Below are 22,121 nucleotides of genomic sequence, written 5' to 3' on the forward strand. Positions count from 1 at the left end.
CGGCTTGATTACAGGGGAAGGGTCCGGGTGGATCTGGGGGGAAGCATGGGCTCAAGGCGGGAGAGCGGACCGAAATGGGGCCCGTTGACGCCGATCTCCCTGGGGCGGCTGGGGGAGCCACACGTGAGCAGGGGTCCCAGAGTCCTCCTGTGCCAGAGGGCTGGGGGGTCCCTGACCCCCCGGGCTGAGCACTTCAGCCAAAGACTAGAGCCTGAGATCCCAGGAAAGAACATCTGTACGGAAAAGCCAAACACTGTGAGCTAAATTGCTTCCCGGGATGAGATGGGATTTTCCTTATACTCTGATAGACTCATTGATGTAAGGTCTTCACTCCGAGAATTTTAAGGGCTACCTTGGAAAAGAAACACTTTCTGATTTCTGAAAATGTTTAAAAATTCCCGAACGTTACACGTGCAGAGAGCACAGGCCTCCATAGGGCACGTTTTTAAACTCTTCTGTTTGAAGGCGCTTCACCCCGAGAGGGCGCGTCGAGAGGCTGGGACAGAGTGTCCACTGCTAAGCAGCAGGAGCAACCGGAGCGACTCACGTCAGCCCTGGGCGAAGAATAAGGCCTTTTTGCAACAGCTGCGTCTTCTGTCTGGAGTGTAAAATCGGGGTGTCTGGGAGTTCTTGCTAGACTGCGCAGGTGGGGGCGGGGGGCTGGGGCTGGAGAGTGACGCTGACAAGCTGTCTGTCCTTCAGGGGTGTGTCTGCAGACGCAGCGCTGTGTTGGAGCGACACTCTGTGCTCCTTGACCTTTAAAGAGTCTGACAGGCAGGTGTCACCCACTGCGCCATCACACACGCTGTTTGTTTTCTGTGTGTGTATATATAGACATATAATACTGCCTCATGGACTGAGTTCACAGAAAGTTATTTGCATGCAAGCTTTTGCGCTTGGTGTCCTTGACGTACATTTTAGGCTTCCCGTGACTTCAGTGAATAATATTAATTTAAAATCGAAAGTTAGCTAAGGTTAATGATAGTCTTCCCCCAGAATAGTTGGTGCAGTTATCAGTATGGCAGTGGCACAGTAGCGTGGGAGGCAGTGCTCCTGCCACAGAGCTCTTGGGTCTTGGGATTGGGTGCCAGCTTGGGGCACCTCCTGTGTGGAGTAAGCATGTCCTCCCCATGTTATGCTGGGCTTCCCAAGGTACTCCAGCTATCCACAGTTCTGCTTGTGTGAGTGCATGTGTGTCCTCATGTGCTCAACACAACCTTTTCAGTATAAGGCAGCTGTGATACTTTGTAAACTTGTGACAGCCAAGATATCAACACTCAGTCACGCATTACTAAAGCGCGCTTACAGGAGCACAGCCTGTTCTTGTGGTTAAACAAAGTAAGGGGGCTTTCAGCGTCACGACTAATATCCCGTTTGTCTTTTTTTTTCAAGTACTGTATGTACAGGCATCCCATGAAGGAAATTGCTAAACAGATGATCTGTATTTATGTATGAAACACAGGTATGTCACTGTGAATCAGTATTCCGCTGTATGTTGCAGCTGTTCTTGCAGGGGCTTGTAGCTGAAAACACTGAGCCCTTTTAATCACACATCTTCCAGTGAAATCATATCTGTCGGTCATGATTAACAATTAAGTAACTTAAAACCCTCCTCAGCATCACAGGAATGGAATGTGTGTTCTTTGCTGTGTGAGAGAAAACAGAGGGGCTGTTATGGTCACCTGGATGTTTGTCTCAGTCAGGTGTCTTTTTTTTTATCGTTTTGTTCTTGGGTTTCTGTTTGTTTCTCCGGTGTTTTAGAAACGCTATGGTTACTTGTTAACATGTCACCCTGCACTTTAACACAGAACATTCCTCTTGAGGAGAGGGACCTGCCGCTTATCAGTATTGATCAGTATTGCCAGCAGCCCTGAATTTCCCAAGAGTAAGGCCAAAGTACTGTGACTTCCCCAGGCAGAGAAACTCCTCTTATCTTATCTGTTTTCTGCCTGTGATTGCCATTGGGTGAGGTGAGAAGTAAAACAGAGTGTGCCACCACAGACACACTCTGCCAAAGACTAAAGCCTGCCTTCATCATTAATCACCTAAGTGCAGCATCAGTATGTCTCTATTGATTTAACTCATCTAGATCGTTGTGTACTTGTGCAGCTTCAGTTCTGCCCTCTCTTTGCAGAAAAAGGTACACCCATCCCTCCATTCATGAACTGAACTAGTTTTTCGAAAACTTTTCATAAGATAAAAAATGTGTCTTACACGCAAAATCTTCTGATTTGTTCCCGAGGCAGATTCTTGTTTCTGTTAATAACCCTGTTAACCCTAGTACAGCAGTTAAAATAAACAAGATAAAATGTCTAAAACTTCTATGTTTTTAGTAAAATGTGAGCTCGACTCTTGCAAGTCTGGCGGGGCATTAAGTAATTGTTTGCTTAATGTGAAGAATAGTTGCCTAATCTCTTTACGTGGAGAGAAACTGGACATAAATTCAAGTCATGAATATGGCAGGTAAGTGTGCAGTATGTGGATGAAATAAAACATTAGTGTAACATCAGACAGGTGGTCTTTTCCTTGAAGTTGCAAATGCTTGTTCAAATGAGGGCAGTAAGTTAGGGAGCTCCTGGGGGCCACAAGGCGTGACCCCTGCCAGGGCCAGGGCCTCTGTTTCGGCAGCGCTGGGCACGACCGCTTCAGAGGAGGGAGTCGTACAGCCAGCAGGATCCTGGGAAAACAGATTATAGTGTCGCATTCCTGTGTAGCTCCATCATCGCGAAGAGATGCTCCAGTAAACTAAATTTAAGCCCCCGCGGTGCCGCTCGTACGTGGGGCAGGAGGGCTTCGCATTTTACAGGGTTAGAGCGCAGCGTTGGCCGAAGAAAAGCAACTGGCTGCCTTTGCAGCTACAGCATGGCATAGCGGACATTCTTAGGACCCTATTTAGAGCCATTTTTCAGGCTGGCTATGAAAGCACGCATGACTTCACGGCTCAGGAGCCCGCTGCTCTCATGACGGGACTGCTTTGCCTTTCTGGCAGCGGCACAAATATTTAGGTTCGGGCTTTTTTTTTTTAAAAAAGGCTTTCGGGTTTAAATTCACGAGACGTGCCGTGCTATCGACTCTCAGTGCCACGGACGCCGGATGCTTCGAGCGCGTTGAGGAGTCCCCGAGCTGCCCCTGTAGAGGCGGTAGCTGTGTCTTTCTGTCACATTATTGTTTACAAACAGGGCGCTATTAATATTGGGAGACTGTGGAGGTGCTGAGGTGTCTGAGCCCATCGGCTGTGAGCTGAAACTCCCTACAAGGCCTTTGGAGCAGCTCTCTCTCGGGCCGAGACGAGGCTTCCCCTGCCGCTCAGACAGGGCAGCTGGGCTGAGCAACCACTTGAACCGAGCAACCAAACCACTTTCCCCCGCTGGTAAATGAGCTCGAATTAAAGAAAGGGACCCCTGTCTTTTAACAAACCGGCAGCCCCAGTAGCATCTGTGTTAGCGGGATCTTGGATTACCCAGTTAGTTACCGATCCTTGGAAAGCAAACAGTGGAGGATTAGATTGGTGAAAATGAATAAATGTTTGAACTTGGCTCTTCATTAATCCATTTAGAAAGTCATTCTTTCTCCTTTTTCGGGTTCATTTTTTTGGGAACTCAAAGGTGTTCATTTCTAAGTGTTTTTGTCTTTCGTACATTATAGCCAACTGGAAATGAAGCTGATCTTCATTAGAGCTAAATCACTGGATAATTGAAATGGTGAAAGCCCTGTGCACAGAAGGGGCTCTGGTCTCTTCGTGCAGGTTGGACTCTTAAGTTCTTTCGTCAGTGGTCTGTGCAGCTCCAGTCGGTCTGCTCCCTGCACAGTCGCCCTCGTCAGACAGAGCCCCTGTAGTCCTGCTGTGTCACCTTGTGGTTCTCAGTGCTCAGCTGCCAGGGTTTCACTCCTGTGTCTTGCAGGGTATTGCTGACTGGGGCTTGCGATGTCCCCCTGGGTGTTAGCTTTGCAGCGTTAAAATTGTTGACCCGAACCGTTGTCTCAATTTCTGCTCTTTTAGAAGAACATCGCGAAGTGAGAATGGACTGCAGGTTTTTTTTGTGTCAGATGGCAGAGCGCACAGCGATACGATGCTAGCGAGCCTCCAGACCAAAGATGGGGCTCATTAGCGGCTGAGCTTGTTGAGTGATGGAATTTGAGATGACCTGTCATTGGTGTGTCAGATAACCAGCTCGCAAAGAGCCCCGTCTGCTCTCTTTGCAAATATAGCGGAAGAACGTGTCCATTCGGGGCTGGGGGGACGGACGGGATAAAAAGAGCAGGTTGATGTTGTGGAGTAAGTCCATTTCTGGCCCGTGGCACAGGCGTTTCATTTTTAATAGCGGTTTGACTGACCTCTTCTTGACCTGTGCTTCGAACTTTAGTTAGGGAAAAGTTGGAGATGGCTACAAGTTCTCCCTGGGAAGGTTTTGCTAGTTTAGGGTTGTATGTGCACAATTACATCATTGTGTGGCTGTCAACAGCTGCCATGGTGGCACAGGGGCGATGAATAGCTTCTTAAACACCCTCATAACCACAGGGTCTGTGCAAATCGTCTGGTGTGTTTCCTTGTCTTTGTGTTTGCGGTAGGCAGGGTTTATTTTTCGTTATTGGTAATCAGATTAGAGAAATGGCTATTGCTGGCTCGGCCTTCTATGAAAGAGACAGAAAAGGCTGCTCCCTCAATGCTGAGTGTGCAGGCTGCTGTCATGTCTGATCCTCATGGCTGGGCCTGTAAGGTGTGCACAGCTGCAGGCAGGTGCACAGAGGGAGTCCAGGTCCTAAAGAGAAATGAAGTACAGGTGATGTCCTCCAGCAGGCCTGACTGCATGCACTTGTCAGAACTGGGGTCTTGTGTTGCCTTCGTCATGTCTGTTGTCCCCACTCAGCTCTCATAGGGGACGCACGAACAGCAGAACCAAGAAAGAGTGCTATTTTTTATTTTCCTCCTTTTCCTAAGCCCTGCTTGTGCTCACAGCCCTCCTGAAACTGAAGTAAATATTGTGACTGGGGCGTCTATATATATCCCAGAGGCCCGTCAGGAGAGCCGTGTTCTGGCGCCCCGATGGCGGGGATGTTGCCCTCAGTCAACACGCAGGGCTGCCGCTTGCCCGACCTCTGAGGCCTGTAATTGTCGGCTGTCCGTGCGGGAGGCAGGGCGCTGGGAGGCAGCGCGGAGTCGCTGCCCTGGCTGACACTGGCTGGGCCCCCCGCCTACAGATGAGTCACTGCAAGACAGACCGCTGATATCAGACCGGCCTGCTGCAGCCACGGAGGCTGCTGGTGTTTGTTCTGATGCCAGCGCTTGACGGCATGAAGTGTCACAGTGTGGGGTGTGCAGAGCGCACTAGCTAATTGCTTATTAATAAGACATTATGCTTGCCCTCCGGGGTCTGATTCTGGATCGATGAAGTCAGGGTTCTAATTCAGTGATGTTGTGTAATTGAAGTCTGGCAAAGAGCACTGATGCACTCACCCTGGTGTTTCGCAGGGATGCAGCCATGGTGCTTCATTAGTAGCATGGTGCTTGAAGCCAAAGCCATCTACTCCAGGTCTTTCTGTTTGGAAATATACGATCACTTCTGTATATCCTACACATCCATCTACTGAATATGTACATGCAACAGCACATAATCGCATCTACGGAGCAACATAATTGCACGATTCGTTCACTTCATTAGTAGCCCTCCTTTTGAAAATGACTTTCCACGTAGGCATGTGTGAGCTAACAGATAAATCTGGTACTTCTCCGTTCCCTCGAGGGAAAGCCATTAAAAGGGTGAAACTCTCTATTAAACAATCCTTTTGTTTTTGCAAAGGCAGATGTTTGATTTTCGTAAATGGAAGCATATTCTCTCCCCTGTATATGCATATCTTATTTCTGTGCCTCTTTCTGTCGCAAAAAGATCCCAAAGCGCTTTGCATACGCAAACGCTTCATCCGCCCAAGCACAGCACACCCCCCTCCACAGCGGGTCAGAAGGAGAGGAGGGAAACTGCTGCACCGGTTCGGCGAAGGGGTGACAATACTGTGGTCAGGCTGTCCTATCCCAGGACACCTCCTCCTACGAGCAGTGCCACCGCCACTCGCCACACTTTCGTGTGTGCGGTGAGCTGGCCCCTTTCTGTTTGTTTTTGCAAGGTTGCAGCCCTGTGAATGTGCTCGGGTTTTTGTTTTATTTTGGTTTTGAATGCGCTGCTCATGAGTGATGGGCGTTTATGGTATCCACAGTCTTGTACCGGGCCAGTGATTGTCAGTGTCTCCCCCAGCTGTGCCACCACACTGCTGGCCTGGCTGCCCACTGCCATTGTCTGCGGTTGGCACTCTGTGCCATGCGGTGCCAGCTGTTCCTAAACATCTTCTCCTGGGGCCGGGGCAGACCGCCGTTTCATCACTGATGCCCAGCTCGTCTGCTCAATGCAGAGTCATTTTTATTTGCGCCGTATGTTTTTATGCTTAGTAATTTTCTGGGATGACCGTGAATGTGTTTGTCGTAGCTGTTGCAGAGCTGTCTCGTTGACCTCTACAGCGGATACTCCCACGTATACGTCTCGCGTACCTCATTATGACGTTTCGGTGTTGATCAGATGCCCTGGTTCACCTCTGTACACTGGCTGTTTCCAAGCCCCAGGTGGGGGCTGTGTGCTCCCCTCCTCCACCCCTGCTCTAGCTGAGGGTCTCCCTTCCTGCCCTGAGCACGCCGGATCGTTTCAGCCCGGGACGAGAACCTAGCACCCCCAGACACTCTGAAGTGATAGTCGACATTTGAAATATTCTGGTCTAAAGTCGCTGGCGTGAGCAAGGGGAAGGCCCTACAGAGAGCACTGCAGAAAGCCGACCCTGCTCTCGGATCCTGGAGCGGGAGAGAGGCGCCGATGGTCGCCTGCTGTGGCTCTCCGCTCCCTGTTCCCTCTCCCTTTGCTCCACGGCCCGCACTGCCCAGCAGACCTTTCCTGCTTACCGCTTTTATAGCAAGAGGGGGTCTCGGGTTCAGGATGTTGACATCTGCTGCAGTTTTATGTTGCTGTTGGCTTTCGGAGCCAAGCGCTTCAGTTTGGAGTTCAGTATTGTTGTTTGCTGCTGAAGCCACTATAAATAAAGCCTGTTCTCCGCCTGGTTAGCATGGCTTACGTGATTCTGGGGACCAGCAAGTAGGCTAAATATAAGAAAAACATTTACTCTGTGTCTCTGACCTATTAAGGTAAAATTAGTAGTAGTAGTTTTTACACTCCTTTTAAAAATATCACAAAGGACTTTTCTGTAAGGATTGCATTCTTTCTAACCATTTGTAAAAGTGATCTTGAGCTGTGTCTGGAAATCTTAACCTGGCGGTTCAGAGTATTAACAATTAAATTTACGCCTGACACATGAAAAGGCTCTCTTCAGGGTGAGAGAAAGTTTATGGATAATGATGCCGTAGGCGGTATCTCCCTTGAGATGTTCTTTGGAAGATACAGTAAGTTCATAAGACAGTATTGACCAGTCTGGCCTGCCACCTGCTCCCAGCTACCACTGTGCTCCAGACAGGAATGCTGTCCGCTTACACTGATCCAGACGATCCTGCAGAAACCTGCGGGACTGCTCCCAGCTTCCCCTGCTCATCCGGACAAGCCTGCTGGGGCAGGTGGGTGCAAAGCCGTGCGTGGGTCTGACGTTGTTCCCCTGGTCTGCACCCAGATGCAGTCGAGTGGAAGTGGTCTTAGCAGGGCTGTGTTTTAAAGAGTCTTGATCGGAATGATTCTTCAGGTGGACGCGGTCTCGGTGGTGCTGTGGTTAAGTAGTCTTGATTTGCTTAAATAGTGGTTTCTTTTTTTTAAATAAAATGACATTGTGCTCTCGCTTGGCGATTGCCGGGACTAAGCTGAGTGGAGATGAATCCGGCACGTGTGGTTTGGCCTGAGGAAGATCATCGCTCTTCAAAGCGTCGCTTGAAGGCATACAAAACATTGGAGGCAGGCAGTTTGAAACAGTGACTATTTAAAAATGCGTTTGTTTAGCCAGGGGGCATTCCATAAGCTTGAGGCACAAGCCGTGACTGAATCAGCGCTATAGAAAGTGCTGAAAGCCTGGTTCTTATTTACTCTGTCTGTTTTTATTGTCTGGAAAGGGAAAGTCAGGACTCTGCTTCTTGCTGCTGCGGCTGGTCCTGGGAGGGCAGCAACTGCCAGCAATCGTGTGTCATCCCTCTGTAGCATCGGTGACTAATTAAAGCTAATTAACTCCCCGGAATGTCATTGAGTAGCTGTCTGTGTTTTTTTAACGACCCGGAAGCCAGCTCCTTAAATAAACATGGTCATGGTTTGATGCCTGGATCAGCAGGTTTGCGTTGTGCCGTCAGTAAAAAAGCACTGGATCGGCAGGATATGCTTTTCCTGAATCTGTTTTCTTTCTCAGAAGAAAACAACGGAAATTTCATGTGATCATCGTGACTTTATTAGGGTCCTTTTATTCAGTGTAAAAAGGTTTAAAGAGAGCACTTCCAAGAGCACTAATTTATCCGATTAAAGCACGCCCCATCCTGCATAAAATTGTCACTTAATGGCAGAACCATTGGTGTTATTGGAATTTGATGTACTTAAGGGAATAGAAGATATCAATATGGAGAAGTTATTGTAGTAATTCATTCTTTGAAAAAGCAGAATGTTTGAGCAAAACCCATATTTGAATCCAGCAACAGCATAATGACCATCCCCAGCAGCCCCCACGCAGCCCGTGAGGAGCCGGGGGTCCGGTTCGTCCTGCAGAAAGAGCCGTGTCCGGAAACGGTCTCCCCCCTGTGTGCACCAGTCTCCCTGCGGCGGCGCAGGTCTGCGGGGAGTTCACCTGTTTCCCGCGGCAGGCTCCTGTGCAGCTGGGCACGAGCTGCCGTGAGCTTGGCCCTGCCCTGCTGCTGGGCGTCTGGCTGGGGGCAGTTTCCGGCACGTCGCGAATTACTGGCGCACCGGCTATGTTGGCTCTCTGTGTCCTTTTTAGAGGGACTCGGACACTGTTCCCTCACTGAAGTATCCGTTCCCGTAGTCCGAGGACTAGCGGGAGAGGCTGAGCGGAGACGGAGCGATTGCGCCGGCGGGACGAGGGGAGGGGGAGCTGTTTGTGCGAGAGGAGAGAGCGGTTCGCTGTCTCTCAGGCTGCTGGAGAAGCTGGAGCTCCTGCCCGGATGATGCTGAAACAAGCAAAGGGAGGATGAGTCAAGGATGCAGCCAGCCTTCCCTCTACTGTACGAGCATGTAGAGGCCAGATCACTGACCTTTAACCCATTTTAACTCCTGATGGGTTTTTCTGCATTAGCGGCCTGATTTCTTACACTGTGGGAGCACTTTACCCCCCAGACTCTGTAAACAATCATTGGCGAAAAGCCTTTGTGTTATATTTTCAATACCTGATGAAAGTGATATCCTGCCCTTTTTTAAGACTTAGGGAATGAAAAGGAAGTGTAGCCCAAGAATAGTGCATTACGGACTGATTCTAATGGACAGCGAATGACGGTGTTCAGTGTCAACTGTACTGGTCACCCTTTCTAATCACTTGAATGAAATACTATCTACAGAGTTGTTACTAATGGCTGTTTTTCCTCTTGCCAGCAGCTGTTAGTGGTTTCTGCTGCAGTGCTCTGTACAGAAGGTCTTAATTAGCTTTTGTTGCCTGTGGTCTGTAAGGCAGCACAGTCCTCAGGGCGAAGCCTGAGTAATCTGGCGCCCTGTCCTCTGAAAAGCTCTGCTTGTTTTGCCTGTGGTTGGCCAGCAGTCAGGGTCTGTGTGGGACTGAAATATGCCGAGCATCTGCTGCTGGACATGAGGTGAGAGGATGCCAAAAGAGAGCCATCAGCCATCGCGGTGTCATTTCATCCCACTGCTAGTGATCAGATTGGGCCGTTTTTCTAAAAGCCTGAACGTGTGTGTATGAGACTGGGGGCAGACAAGTTAAACAAGTAGAGCACCTTAGTTCAGCCAGTAATGAGGGATTCTGTAACACAGGTTTCCCCAGTATTGACGTACAGGACGTCGGTGTCTGTGACAAAGCTGGATGGCCTATTCTGACCCTTTGTGTGAAGGAGTATCTCTTGGTCTTAAATGAACTTTCCTTTAGCTCCCTCCTGTTTCCGCTGGTGCGTGTGGATTCTGAAGGGGCACACTGGGCTGATGTTTGTCAGTGTTGGGTTTGGAAACTTTATAACTTCAGTCAAGCTCTCCCTTACCCGTTCAGGGGCTAAAGGGATTTACTGCAGCACATCCTTGAGGCCTGTAAACATGCCTGCTTTGGAATTATTGCAGGTCTTTTTTATATTGGGGGGGGAATAAAATAGCACAGAGTGTTCTGAATGTTGTCTGATACACTGCACAGTTTTAACTTGATTGTGCAGATTTGGGGGCATCTTTATTGACTTTGGGAGGCCGTGGCTATTTATTACCCTTGTGAGGTCCCAGAGGATGGAGGTATATTGTATAACACACAGAGCTGAACAGGTGTCGCAGTAATGAGGTGCTGGTATGAGTCTCACCTGGGCGGAAGGACAGGAGCTGGGGAGCGCTGTGCAGAGAGCAGTGTAGGTGAAAGGGGACTCCAGAAAGCAGTCTGGCTTTGACATGTGCTGGAACAGTGCCGTCCCCGTTCCGCCCGAGCTGCTCGATAATTAATTGAACTTCTGATTCACCTGGGATGAGACATCATGGAAGCTCTTTTCTTGAGCAACATCCAGGGACTTGTCTCCCGCAGTGGAGCACAGGCTGCAGTCGAGCGGCAGGGTGGCATAGGAGTCCAGAAAAATTAGGTGTAGTATCGCAGGACATAAATCCTGTGGAATATGCAGAAGTTGTCATGATTTACAGATTTCCCCTGAGAGCCTGGCTTTGATCCTGGTATTTGTGGCGTGATGGCCAAAGTGTTATGTCAGGTGTTAACCAAACAAAAACAAGGTGATAGAGCACAAAAACAGATGGATTATCTACCACACATTGTACCCTGCAGGCCAGGACAAAAACAGCCTCTCCTGCCGGCTTCCAACTCCAAAAACATACAGAACTGGGAGCTGTCAATGGCTGGAATAGGAGAGATAAAGTGGTGCTCTGTCTGAATTGCTCTAGCTGGTTAAGTGAGATGAGCCGTACTGTCCAGTTCAGTACCGCCTTGATTCTGATCCTAGTGGTGACGTCGGGGGCCAGAATTCAGACCTCTTTAAAATACTTTCTTCTCCTGGGCTAATAGCACACACACTTTGGGTTTTGAAGAGATTTGTAGATCAGCCATGTTATAATGCTGGCAAAACCACCAGCACATGTAAGGTTCTCTGTAGTTGTTTGACAAGGTTGTGGCATATCTGATGTCATTTCAGGCTTATAGTGTCATAATGTTTGTCCGGTCAACACTAAAATTAGAGTATACTATAAATGCTGGAACGGGAAAAAGACACCTTCTCCCTGCACTGCCCATTGTTTCGATTTTACTGCCTATGGATTTTATGTAGTTGTTGAAAGTTTTTAAAAAAAGCCATTGTGGAACTGACTTTCTTCAGCTTTTCTCCAAAGAGGTGAAATTAGGGTCATGTATTTAGTTGCCTTTCCCTGAATTTTTCTCCCTCCCTCGGTAAATCCGTGCTCGTTATGGCTCAGAGGCGAAACAGGACAGTAGGGAAGATGCGGCCGGTGGTGTTATCAGGCCTGTAGGCGGCGGTCTTATTTCAGAGAAATCTTTGTCTTGTAAAAGACTTGTCAAATGCACTAGATCTCCACCTAATTGCTGTTTCAGTGGCTCCCCTGTAAAATGATTTAACATTGCATGTTACTGCCGATAGCTTTTCAGATGTGGTTGTCGCTTTTATCCAAATTGAGTTTGCACTTATTTATACATCTAGGTATTTTACTGGGGCAGTGCAGGTGAAGCACCTCTCTTAAGAGATTCAACACCAGTCTCTCACCTGGGACTCGAACCCACAGCCTTCCAGTTACAAGTGCAGGAGCTGTATGACTGTGTTGTTCATTTAGAAGGCAATAACACTTAAACTCCCTGGACGCTCTGCTGTGGAATAAAGCAACACCACATGCAGTACTTGCTGATTTTGAAAATTAAGCCCATCCTATCTTATTTAGGACAGACGCCCTGTGCGAAGAGAATGTTTAAAAACGTCGGCGATGTTTAGTTATGTGTTGGTACTGAACCCAGAGACCCAGGTTAAAAAAGTGCTCTCTCTCTTCTGGCGCTGAACACCGCATAATTGCTTTGTGTCCACATTATGTGATGCCTGTCCGCGTCCAACATTTTAAAAGAAGGAATTCAGAAATATACAGAGGGAGAATTTTACAACGAAGATGGAGAGTTAAGTCACATCTTGTGAAATGGTTTCTGTGGACTAACATCCAATCTTTGAAGAAAACAACAACAGAAACATTTTTTGCTACACACATTTTCATTTCTGAATTGTTAAGCAAATGTTGTACGAAAGTGGTTCCCATTGCTGACCTGTCACACAGCTTGCATTTTCCTGACCTTCACCCACTCAACTCCTCCAGAACACTTCCCTGACAGCTGTGAGACGGTGCCAGAGGGATCTGAATTACTGTGCCATAAATTCCTGCCAAGGTGCAGTCACGGAGACAGTTTCTATTGCACCCAGGTCTCCGGTGCCTGTGCGCTCAAGGGAGCACCACGGTCTTGTGTTCCGGCTCTGAGGCCCCGGACCTCTGCTTTTCCCTGCTCCTCGTTTTTCATACAGTTTTACACACACACACACACACACACACACTCACTCACTCACTCACTGCAGGGGGGGCTGCGGTGTGTCATCCAGGGCAGACCGTGTGGGAGTCGTGTGGGATATCAGAAGCCACTCCCGGAATCGCAGTATTTGTCACTCTTTCTTTTGCAGAGGTCCAGGAGGTGGGAGGGGTCCATGGGGTGATCTGTGGCTGATTGTGTTGGTCATGAGTCTCGGGCTCTTTGTGTTTTTCAGTTCGATTAAGCTAGCGTCTGTCGCTAGAGTCACTCTGGCGTGGAATTGGGAAATTGAGGAGACTGATCCGATTCTCTCTGTCGAGGTGACAATGATTTTTGGCTCAAATGGCCGTGTTGACCTGTTTGGGTTGAGGGTTACTGTTCATCCCCCAGCGGGGCGCTCGATGTGGGAGCACTAACGCAGTTAGTTTCTCCTCCACATTGGTGTGACAGGGTGTGAGCTGGCTGCACCCTCAGAATGGTGGGGTGTCATGAAAAGAGAAGGTTTATTTGGTGTCAGTGACCTTTCTTCACATAGTGTGCAGTTATACAGTTTGAGAGCTGTCTGTGTAGGTGGGGCGAAGTGTATTTTTAAAGGACAGCATCATGACTGTGTGACACACATCTTCAGCCCCGATTATAAATCTCTTTCCGTTTCTGTTATTGTTAAAGTCTTTGGGTGGCTGTGGTCTCTGGCTGGAGGAGAAATGTGATACTCTGTGGAAAGTGCTCTGGCACTGCAGCCAATATAGAAACACCACAAAACTACAGTGCCAGAACTACTGTAAATATTGGGTCTGCAGCAGGCAAACCACATGTAAAAAGGCAGTAAAGACTTGGAAATTTTGTCATAAATATTAAGGCGGTAGTTTTGCCATTGCAGGTAGCACTTGCGTCCCTTTGCTTTTATGTCCTGAGTTTCATTTCAGCCTTCCATGTGGATTTTGCATGTTCTCCTCTTTTTCTCCATGGGTCTTCTCCAGGCGTTTTGGTTTTCTTCTATGTTTGAAAGACTTGTTGGCCAGGTTAACTGATATCTGAATTATCTGAGCATATATGTGCCCTGTGATGGACTGATGTCTCATGTTTCTGATGATGGATGAACTGAAAGTGGATTTACAGTATATAAATGACTTAATGAGTTACAGGACATACATTCTTGAATTCAGATGTACTGTAATGGAGAGGATGGATGTTATTATTGTATTAATACGTTTTATACATACGTTGTCATAATACTAGTTTTCCCCTCTGTGTACAATGTTTTTAATAATGTTAATAATATTTTGGGTAATATTTTTTTTAGAAAAAATAGTTTTTGGTGATAATTTTTGGAATGTGCTAAAAATTCTTCATGAATGGTGTTGTAACAACACATGAAAACGTAATGAGCATCAATCGGTTACCAACCGATTAAATTACAGAATTTAAATTCAAGACTTAAAATCTTCATCGTCATGGTACAACCCCCCCATCCAAACAGAACTTTTCATTCCCATCATTAGCGGTGTTGATGTTCTTGGAGCTGATTGCTGCCCTGAGGGCAGGAGTGACCCCCAACACCCCTGCTGGCAGCCGCGCCTGTCTGCAGGCGCCGGGAGAGGGTTTCCATTTCTTGCGCGTTCCTCCAAGCCCGTGGCGCTCTGGAGCGCCCCATACGGACCTGTCCGTGCTTTTCTTCGGGCCCGCGGGAAGCCGGCATTCTCTCTGGGATCTCCAGCAGAATCCCTGCCATCACGTGGCCGGAAGGCTGACCGTGCCTGTAGAACAGACCGACTGTGACTGTGCCTGTAGAACAGACCGACTGTGACCGTGCCTGTAGAACAGACCGACTGTGACCGTGCCTGTAGAACAGACCGGCTGTGACCGTGCCTGAAGAACAGACCGGCTGTGACCGTGCCTGTCTCGGTCACTTTAACGAGAGCACAGCTACAAGCGAGAGGAGGTCACAGGCCCATCAGGCCCGTCGATCTGTTTGTATCTCATTCTGTTTTCCCGGAACAGCTGGATGAGATTCTTCGTTCATTTGGTTACTGCCACCTCTTTGCGTGGAAAGGTCCGCGGTCCGCTTCGACGGAGGCTCAGGACGAGTTTGTTTTGATGGACGGATAATCTGCCCAGGGTACGACTGGCCACAGTTCAGGGCCCGGGTTCGAGCTGTAATGTGGACTGCAGGCTACTTAGTGCCATTTCTGGTTGAGCCTCCCAAGAGATGCTGACACATTCTGTTGTGACTGATACACAGTGCTGTATTTACAGTGTTTGTGGGACTGAAGTATCTGTAGTGGGTGTGAACACAGGAGCTGCGTGTAACCCAACAGATGACACCTTCAAAGACTCCCCTTGTGCCAAAGAAATCTGACACCTTGAAAGTGAGCTCTGTGGACGGTACGCAAGTCTGGAAGTGTTGGAATGTGAACAATAAAACAAATACAGACACATTACAGTTACAGCAGCTGTTGCAACACGGCGATGAGTAATTGTAGGTGTTTCTTGAAACCTTGCTGACGGCTCTTTTTATAGGCAGGGAGATTACTGACCGTGGGTTGCGGAGCTCTGAAACTCGCGTCACTCGAGATGAAGTGACACCTGTCAGAGCTGCGCGGACAGCTTCCCTCCTCTGGCGCCACAGCTGGAGCAGACTCGGCCCACACCTCCTGACCTCCTGCGAGAGATTCATGAGGGCTGAGCAGGGAGACGTGGGGGTCTCGAGACCCGCTGGACCTGGGGACCTGGGGCTGGCTGACTGGGCACGTAGGGACATGTGGCTTTAGGAAACAAGAGTGGGAATCAAGCGTTCGTTTGTTAAAATGGACGTTGTGCCACCTAACTTTTATATGCTTGTATTATATATTATACTACTTTAATTTAATACTTTATAACCCTTTGTAACCTGAATTTTTGTTTTGTTTTTGTGTTCGACAAAGTAAGTAGGGCTTGTATATATATAAGGGCATTCACTATCAACAAGTCGCAGCAGGCCATAAAGAGTTAAATTAAATACGTTTTCAGTTCGCTGATACTTTTCTTTTTATAGACAAGTCAGCACTGTGCATAGAAGGTTACATAAACAGTTGTTTTTACTGTGAACATGTTTATTATGAGAGCAGAGCCAGCTTCGCTAATTTCCTCTAGAAATACTGTGTGGCACTGGCCACTTCTCAAGGAAGAAGCAGTTCTCATGAAAACCCCTGCAGAACAGCAGATTCTAAGAATTCAACCAGGATTTATGTAATCAAATTTAATGCTAAAATTTCTGTAATTTACATAGCAAGCATGAAGACAGTGACTTGACGTCATGTCCTGAAGACGGTATCTGTTATTCAGGGGCAGAGGAAAGGAGCCACCTACTGGAACAGTGTGGCCAGCTCATGCCCTGCAGAATGAGCTTTCCCCTGAGCCCCTTGCTGAGTCCACCCAGGCACTGCCTGCCAAGGAGGTGCTGTGGTCAGTGATCACTTGTTGTCATCTTGCCTCTTTGCACCTGCCTGAGTTATCTTGCGCATTGTTATTTCTGAATATTAAAAAAACTCCCTATTTTTAGAAGCCCTTCAAGTTGAGGCCGAAGTGCCAGATGGGCACGCAGACGTGTCCTGTGCCCGCCTTTCAGTTCAGACTGACTGATCCTCTCGCACGGTTCAGCCAAGCTATTCCACCAATGTGCTAGCAGGGTTATACCATCGCTCCTCTCGGTGGCACTTATAATAGAGCTGGATGTGCTCAAACTGCTCTGGGACTGAATTCAAGCGGTTCATGTGAGGTAGCGTGTCTCGAAGTCTGGAGTAAAAAAAGCCTGTAGGGGGTTTATTTAGCATGCGAGCAGACAACACGCTGGCGGATCCTGGGGTGCCGGAGAGGAGGGAAGGGGTGCAAGCTCTCACGTGAGCCTCCTGCCCGGGATGCTTTGAGAGCCCAGGCTGATGAGAGCTCCTGCTGAAAGCCCATGTCTGTGCAAGCCCTAGCCGGACAGCCCTCGTCACGCAGAGCTCCTGTCGGCAATGTCCATTCCTCCCGCTTTTCAGCTATCGGGGGAGGTGGAGTTCTCGTGCAAGTGCTTGCATCAGATGAGTAATCAGGAGCCACGTTGCCAGCGTGAGGCAGACGGCCCTCTGTGTTTGTGCGCAGTGTCTTAGGAGGGAAAACGGGAGAACGGGTGAAAATCCACGTGCGAAACGAGTGCGTGAGGTTGAGATACTTGCTGGACGGAGGTGGTCTTCGGTGAAGCCTCTCAGGTGGTACGGGCACTCTGTGAGCTCTGTGACCACGGGTTCGAGCCGGGCCCGCGTCACCGGCCGTGACCTACAAATGATATTTTTTGTAACAAAATAAAATTGGTGATTCTAAATGTAATTTAAAAAAAAGTCTTTCCTCACTTATTCTGCGGATTTGAAAAAAGTTTTGTGTTTTAGTTGACCGAGCCTCAGTGGCTTGTGGATTTGTTTTGCTTTCTCAGAAAAGACCCAGTGATATTCCCTGAAGTGACTGTTCTGTGTTTTCACGCTAAATATCACACAGGCACTTCTGCGGTAAACTCTGGATTACTTTAGTTTGCATCTCTGCTTCCTTGTGTGCTTTCCCGTGCAGTGATGGTGCCTCTGTTTCCATGTCAAAGCTCTTGCATGACTCATAAATATGCAAAAGCTTGTGTGTGGAAGGAGCTCTTCAGGACTACATGCAGCACAGAGCTTGGCGACACCAGCTCTCATTATTTCTGCTGCAAGGCTTCTGCATTCATTCAGAAATAGTCTGATAAATCAGCATACAAAACCTATGAATTGTCCTTTTTAGGAGGTTTTTGTAAATCTAGAATGAATTACACCCCAAAATGTGATGTCTTACAATTCTCTGAAATACAAAGGCTTCTTTAGGTTATTTTTGACAGTAGAGTTGATCTTATGGTCTATTCATCCATTTTCTAAATGTTTCATCCAATTCAGGATTACAGGGGAGCTGGAGCCAATCCCAGCAAGCAACAGTACAAGGCAGGATACAACCTGGACAGGACACCAGTCTTTTTCGGGGCACACGCACACACTCACACCAGGGCCACTTTTCCCAGAAGCCAATTAACCTGCTGATATGTCTGTAGACTTTGGAGGAAACTGCAGCTTGTGTGTTTAGAAGAAAAATGAAAGACCAAGTGTGCTGAGTTAATGGATCCGGCATCCCTCAGTAATTCTGTTGGGACACCATTGCCTTTCCCATAGTCAGTGCCCTGTCAGCACCTGTGGAATATCTGTAAGGAGGAGGTTCTTTTTCTAATGTCTTTGGTACTCTGTCCAATAGTAAATTCTTACATTTTTCCTCCCGGTGACAGCTTAGTCAGCTCCAAAGAGAACAAACCACAAGTTGCATCTTGAACTGAAAGATTTTCAGATGGTACAAGACCACTGCTTAGGAAAGAAACACTGTAGAGCTTCTGAAACTAAACTCCGTCGCTCAGTGGTTAAAGAACAGAAAAGCCCGGACAGAAGGTGGAGAAAAGACAGAGGGATCAGGCGGAGATGTATTAAGGAATGAAATGGAGAGCTATCGCCTCATACCACACCAGGAGCCTGAAACAGTGTGCCTAGGCCAGTCACATTGTTGAAGCTGTCTGTCACAGAGCTGGTCAGAAACAGCTCGATGAGATTCTGGCATCGATTAGCTACTTCCGACCTATTGATTAGCACGCCCCAGTCTTGATCCCGCGATCAGAGTCTCAGGCAGGAATGCGTCACATCGCTTAAGAGACCCAGTTTGTGAAGGCTGGAGCAGAAGGACGTGGGGCATCTCGTCCCCTGAAACTTCGATAAGAGCCCATGTGGTCAAACGCCCCCCCCCCACCCTTCCGCCTCTGTGGCCAAATCCCATGGATTTCCAGTGGCAGGGAAACAACAGGCCGAGCGCTGGAGTGGTGGTTTTCCCCTCAGGCATCTCGTCAGGAAGCCTGATAACCAGCAGTGGGCGAATGGAAACATGTTCAGACCACTAATCAACATACTGCTGCTTTTCCATCAGATAACCTTTGCGTTTGTTGATGTACCTGGGGCCGGTGGAGGGGGCAGTCTGGGCAGTCCTGCACAGCTGGGCTGCAGGTCGCCTGAGAGGCGCAGTCTGGGGGTGCTGCCAATGACGCCAGTCCCTTGATGGCGAGTGATGAATAATTTACCTTGACGTGTTTACAGGAAATCAGCGGGGGCTCGTTCTGGTAACTGCTTTCGGCTTCCTGCACGCGGAGACGCACGGCTGCAGCTCGAGAAGATGAATAAATGCTTTAAAATAAATCGGCTTTTTTTCCCCCAGCGCCACTGTACCCCGAGTACATCCAGGGAACCCACGCTTTCCTGTCGCCTGCTGGTCTTTTTCTGGAATCGGGGAGAAAATAGTTCCTGACTAATAACTACACTTTTCATTTTGCTGTGATTCATGGGCCAAGAGGAAGCTGCATAAAGCTTCCCCAGTTCCCCCCCCGGTGCAGAACTGTGTCACAAGGGGCTAACCAGGTGGCATTTGGCCCTTTTTATGCTTTGTGGATTGTGGGAGGGCAGTGGAGTTGTCAGGAATGACCGCGCTCAGGGGGAGTCGGCTGGCGCTGGGTGTGACAGAGCAGCACACAGGCCCTCAAACAAGAGGGATGTCAAGGCAGGACCACGCAGAAGAGCCGCCTCCCGCAGGGCTGTGTCAGAGCAGAGTTCGCGCCGTCACGCTGACCTGCTGCGCTCCTTGGATTGGCTCATGTTGGTTTTTGTGCAGTTGAACGTTCCCTGGAGCTGGGAGAGTGGCAGGTTTCTCCCCGTTTAGAGTCAGCAGTGGCTTGCAAGTCTCCCGCTCTGGTGTTGAGGCAGTCACCTCAGGGCGGTGCGCATGACGTCAGCTGGAATCTATTTTCATTAGGTTGGTTATTGACATGCGTCTTGGCTCACACCCCATCCAGTCGAGGACTCCCGCAGCATAATCTAGGTTCTTTGAGGGAAACAACTCTTGCCTTCAATTGCAACAGAGCTGGCCTAGGTCCAGGATTCCAGGGAAGAGCAGCCATTAGAGTCCTTTCAGCTTTGGAGACTCACGCCAGCGTTTCCTTGGTTACTGCAGTTACAGCTCTTTCATGCTCTTTCACTTATTCACCATGCACAGAAAGGCCGGGCTCCTGTCCCGAGGGGCCGGAGAGATTCGTCACAGGCTGGGCGCTCACCTGGGGGGCTGTGATGGAGACATAGTCACGGACAGAGCGATTCATCTCTGTGCTGCACTGGGTACTCCGCCCAGCAGCCTTCCCCGTGCCCCAGCTGTGCGTCAGAGCGAGTGTAGTATTTCATTCTTCAGTCGCCTTTAGACTTCCCTGTGGTGGTCACAGGCCGTGGACTGTTAGTCCACGTGGCTTTATCCTGCCTTAATTCAGATTTCACATGCCTGTCCTGTCAAAATGCTCTTCCAGTTTAGTAGTCACATGCTGAGCCTGACTTTTCCTACTCCTGAAAACCAATAGATTTCTTTTGCACTCGATTGATATTAAACTCTTGAACAAATTTATAGTTCCAGAAAAGGTTCAAGTAGGGAGCTGCGTCAGCATGCGCAGGCTGCTTACAGGTATGACGCTTATATACAGGGTATATCTTACAGGTATGACGCTTCTGAATGTTGGGATTGTGGTGGTCTGTAAGCCCTGCTGTGTGGGATCTTACTCTCTACCCCAGCGCTTGGAAATGTAGAGTTTCATTAGAACGGAAACTTCACATTAGATATTATTTTTACATACTTAATTTGCATTTGACTTTTTGTTACTGTAGCTAGCTGGAAAAATGTTCTCAAGTTATACATTTGTAAATGCAGTATTTCATTTAGACTGTTGGGATTTGATGTCATACTAAAAGTATTCAGTGTCTAATAAGCTGGCAAATGTCATTTGCATGTAATGAGAGCAGAGAGGAGACAGTAGTGTAATAGGAAATTTTTGACAAAGTCTCCAGGGTTATATTTTCCATAGGGCGAGGGCAGACTATCCTGGATAGGCACTTCAGGTTTTAATGCAAACTGTATTATCATATCTTCTATCCAGCAGCTGGAAGACTGATTATCTTGCCTGTGTGTTGATTCATACTTATCCGTCTTGTAGAAGATGTGTGTCACAAAGACTGGCACTCTGGGTCCTGCAGTGTCGTTCTGGAGATTTCAGGTATAATCCCAGGTTGGGGGGGATGTCCTGGTGAAAGGAGCTCAGTCTCCTCAGTCCTGAACACAGAGGACTGTCCAGACTCTCTTTTCCAGTGTCCACAATCCTCACAAGTATTAATAAAGTCGACACAGTCGGCTCCTCCAGGGGTCAGCAGTGAAACAGACCAGAGAACACGAGTGAAAACTACGGGAAGGGCTTTTAAGGCTTCGTACAGGACAGGCTTCTTTACACAAAGGGTAGTGGGAGTGCGAAACAAGCTCCCCGGACATGTGATTGAAGGACTGACGAGTTGCATGCTCCTGTTGATCCGACACGCCCACATCAGCTGTTTGGGTGGACTGGCCTCTTCCCGTTTGTCACCTGCTGTTCTGTGTCCATTCCTGTGTTTCAGCAGCGGAAGACCTACCTGGAGCGCAGCGTGAAGGAGGCAGAAGACAACATCCGGGAGATGCTGATGGCCAGGAGGTCCCAGTGAAGACGGAGGGGTGGAGCACACAGGACCTGTTCTGTGTTTCTCCCCCGATACAGCTCGGGCACTCCTGTCATTTTACATATTTAAATAGCAGTCACTGTACGTGAGTGTTGGAAGGTGTGTGGGGGGCAGTTCGGATCAGTCAGCTGCCTGTGTGCGTCCCAGTAGTTTGGTTAGCTTTTTCATCAGGTGAAATCGGTAGTCCTTGTTTTGTGTCCGTGCTGTTTTCCAGCCGGTAATGCTCTGCATACACTGTGGTGTCAGTGTTTACTGAGACCAGTCGTGTTAAATCTGAAGACGATCCCAAAGTTTCTGTTTAAGCCCATTAGAAAGTGCTCCTTGATGTGTCTGAATGATGTCAGTCGGAGGTCTGGATACATCCAGACTGCTCTCTGGCTACTTTGGTTACTGCTTTTTTTTGTTCCACCAGACATTTAGCACCAAAATAATAAAATTAATAATAAAAAGTCTTCAACTTGTTCCTTGAGACAGCTGTTTTTTTTAAACAAATACCCCTGTCTGAAGAACTGTGGCTGTCAACACTACAGCGTCTGTAGTCTCCTGGACTGCCTGCTTCCCGAGTACCCTGTCTGGACGTGGCCCCCTGACAAAGTGCTTCCACACGTCCTCTCCCAGCCCTTCCCAGCGGCAGCTCTCCGCTCTGCTGCCCGAGCGCCTGACTCACACTTGTCTTCAGAGGAGCGTGCTGTCTCGGTACTGCCGGGCCGCGACCCGCCTGCGCGCACGGCGCCAGACGGCCACCCCAGAAACACCCCTGACCCCTGCGCTGGCTGTGGGGTCACGCTGGGC

At 48.6% G+C, this 22,121-nt stretch overlaps 1 protein-coding gene across 1 annotated transcript in view; it reads left to right on the plus strand.

The window, feature by feature from the left end:
- The window catches only part of pfdn1 (prefoldin subunit 1), a 54,430-nt gene extending 32,640 nt beyond the window's left edge, over positions 1 to 21,790 (plus strand). Inside the window, exon 4 of the mRNA XM_006631954.3 lies at positions 21,231 to 21,790. Within this exon, the coding sequence (XP_006632017.1) occupies positions 21,231 to 21,314 (84 nt within the window). The 3' untranslated portion in view covers positions 21,315 to 21,790. The remainder of the gene's footprint in view (positions 1 to 21,230) is intronic.
- The last annotated feature ends 331 nt before the right edge of the window (positions 21,791 to 22,121 follow it).

The sequence above is a fragment of the Lepisosteus oculatus genome, chromosome 11 (assembly GCF_040954835.1).
Source record: "Lepisosteus oculatus isolate fLepOcu1 chromosome 11, fLepOcu1.hap2, whole genome shotgun sequence".
Lineage (NCBI taxonomy): Eukaryota > Metazoa > Chordata > Actinopteri > Semionotiformes > Lepisosteidae > Lepisosteus > Lepisosteus oculatus.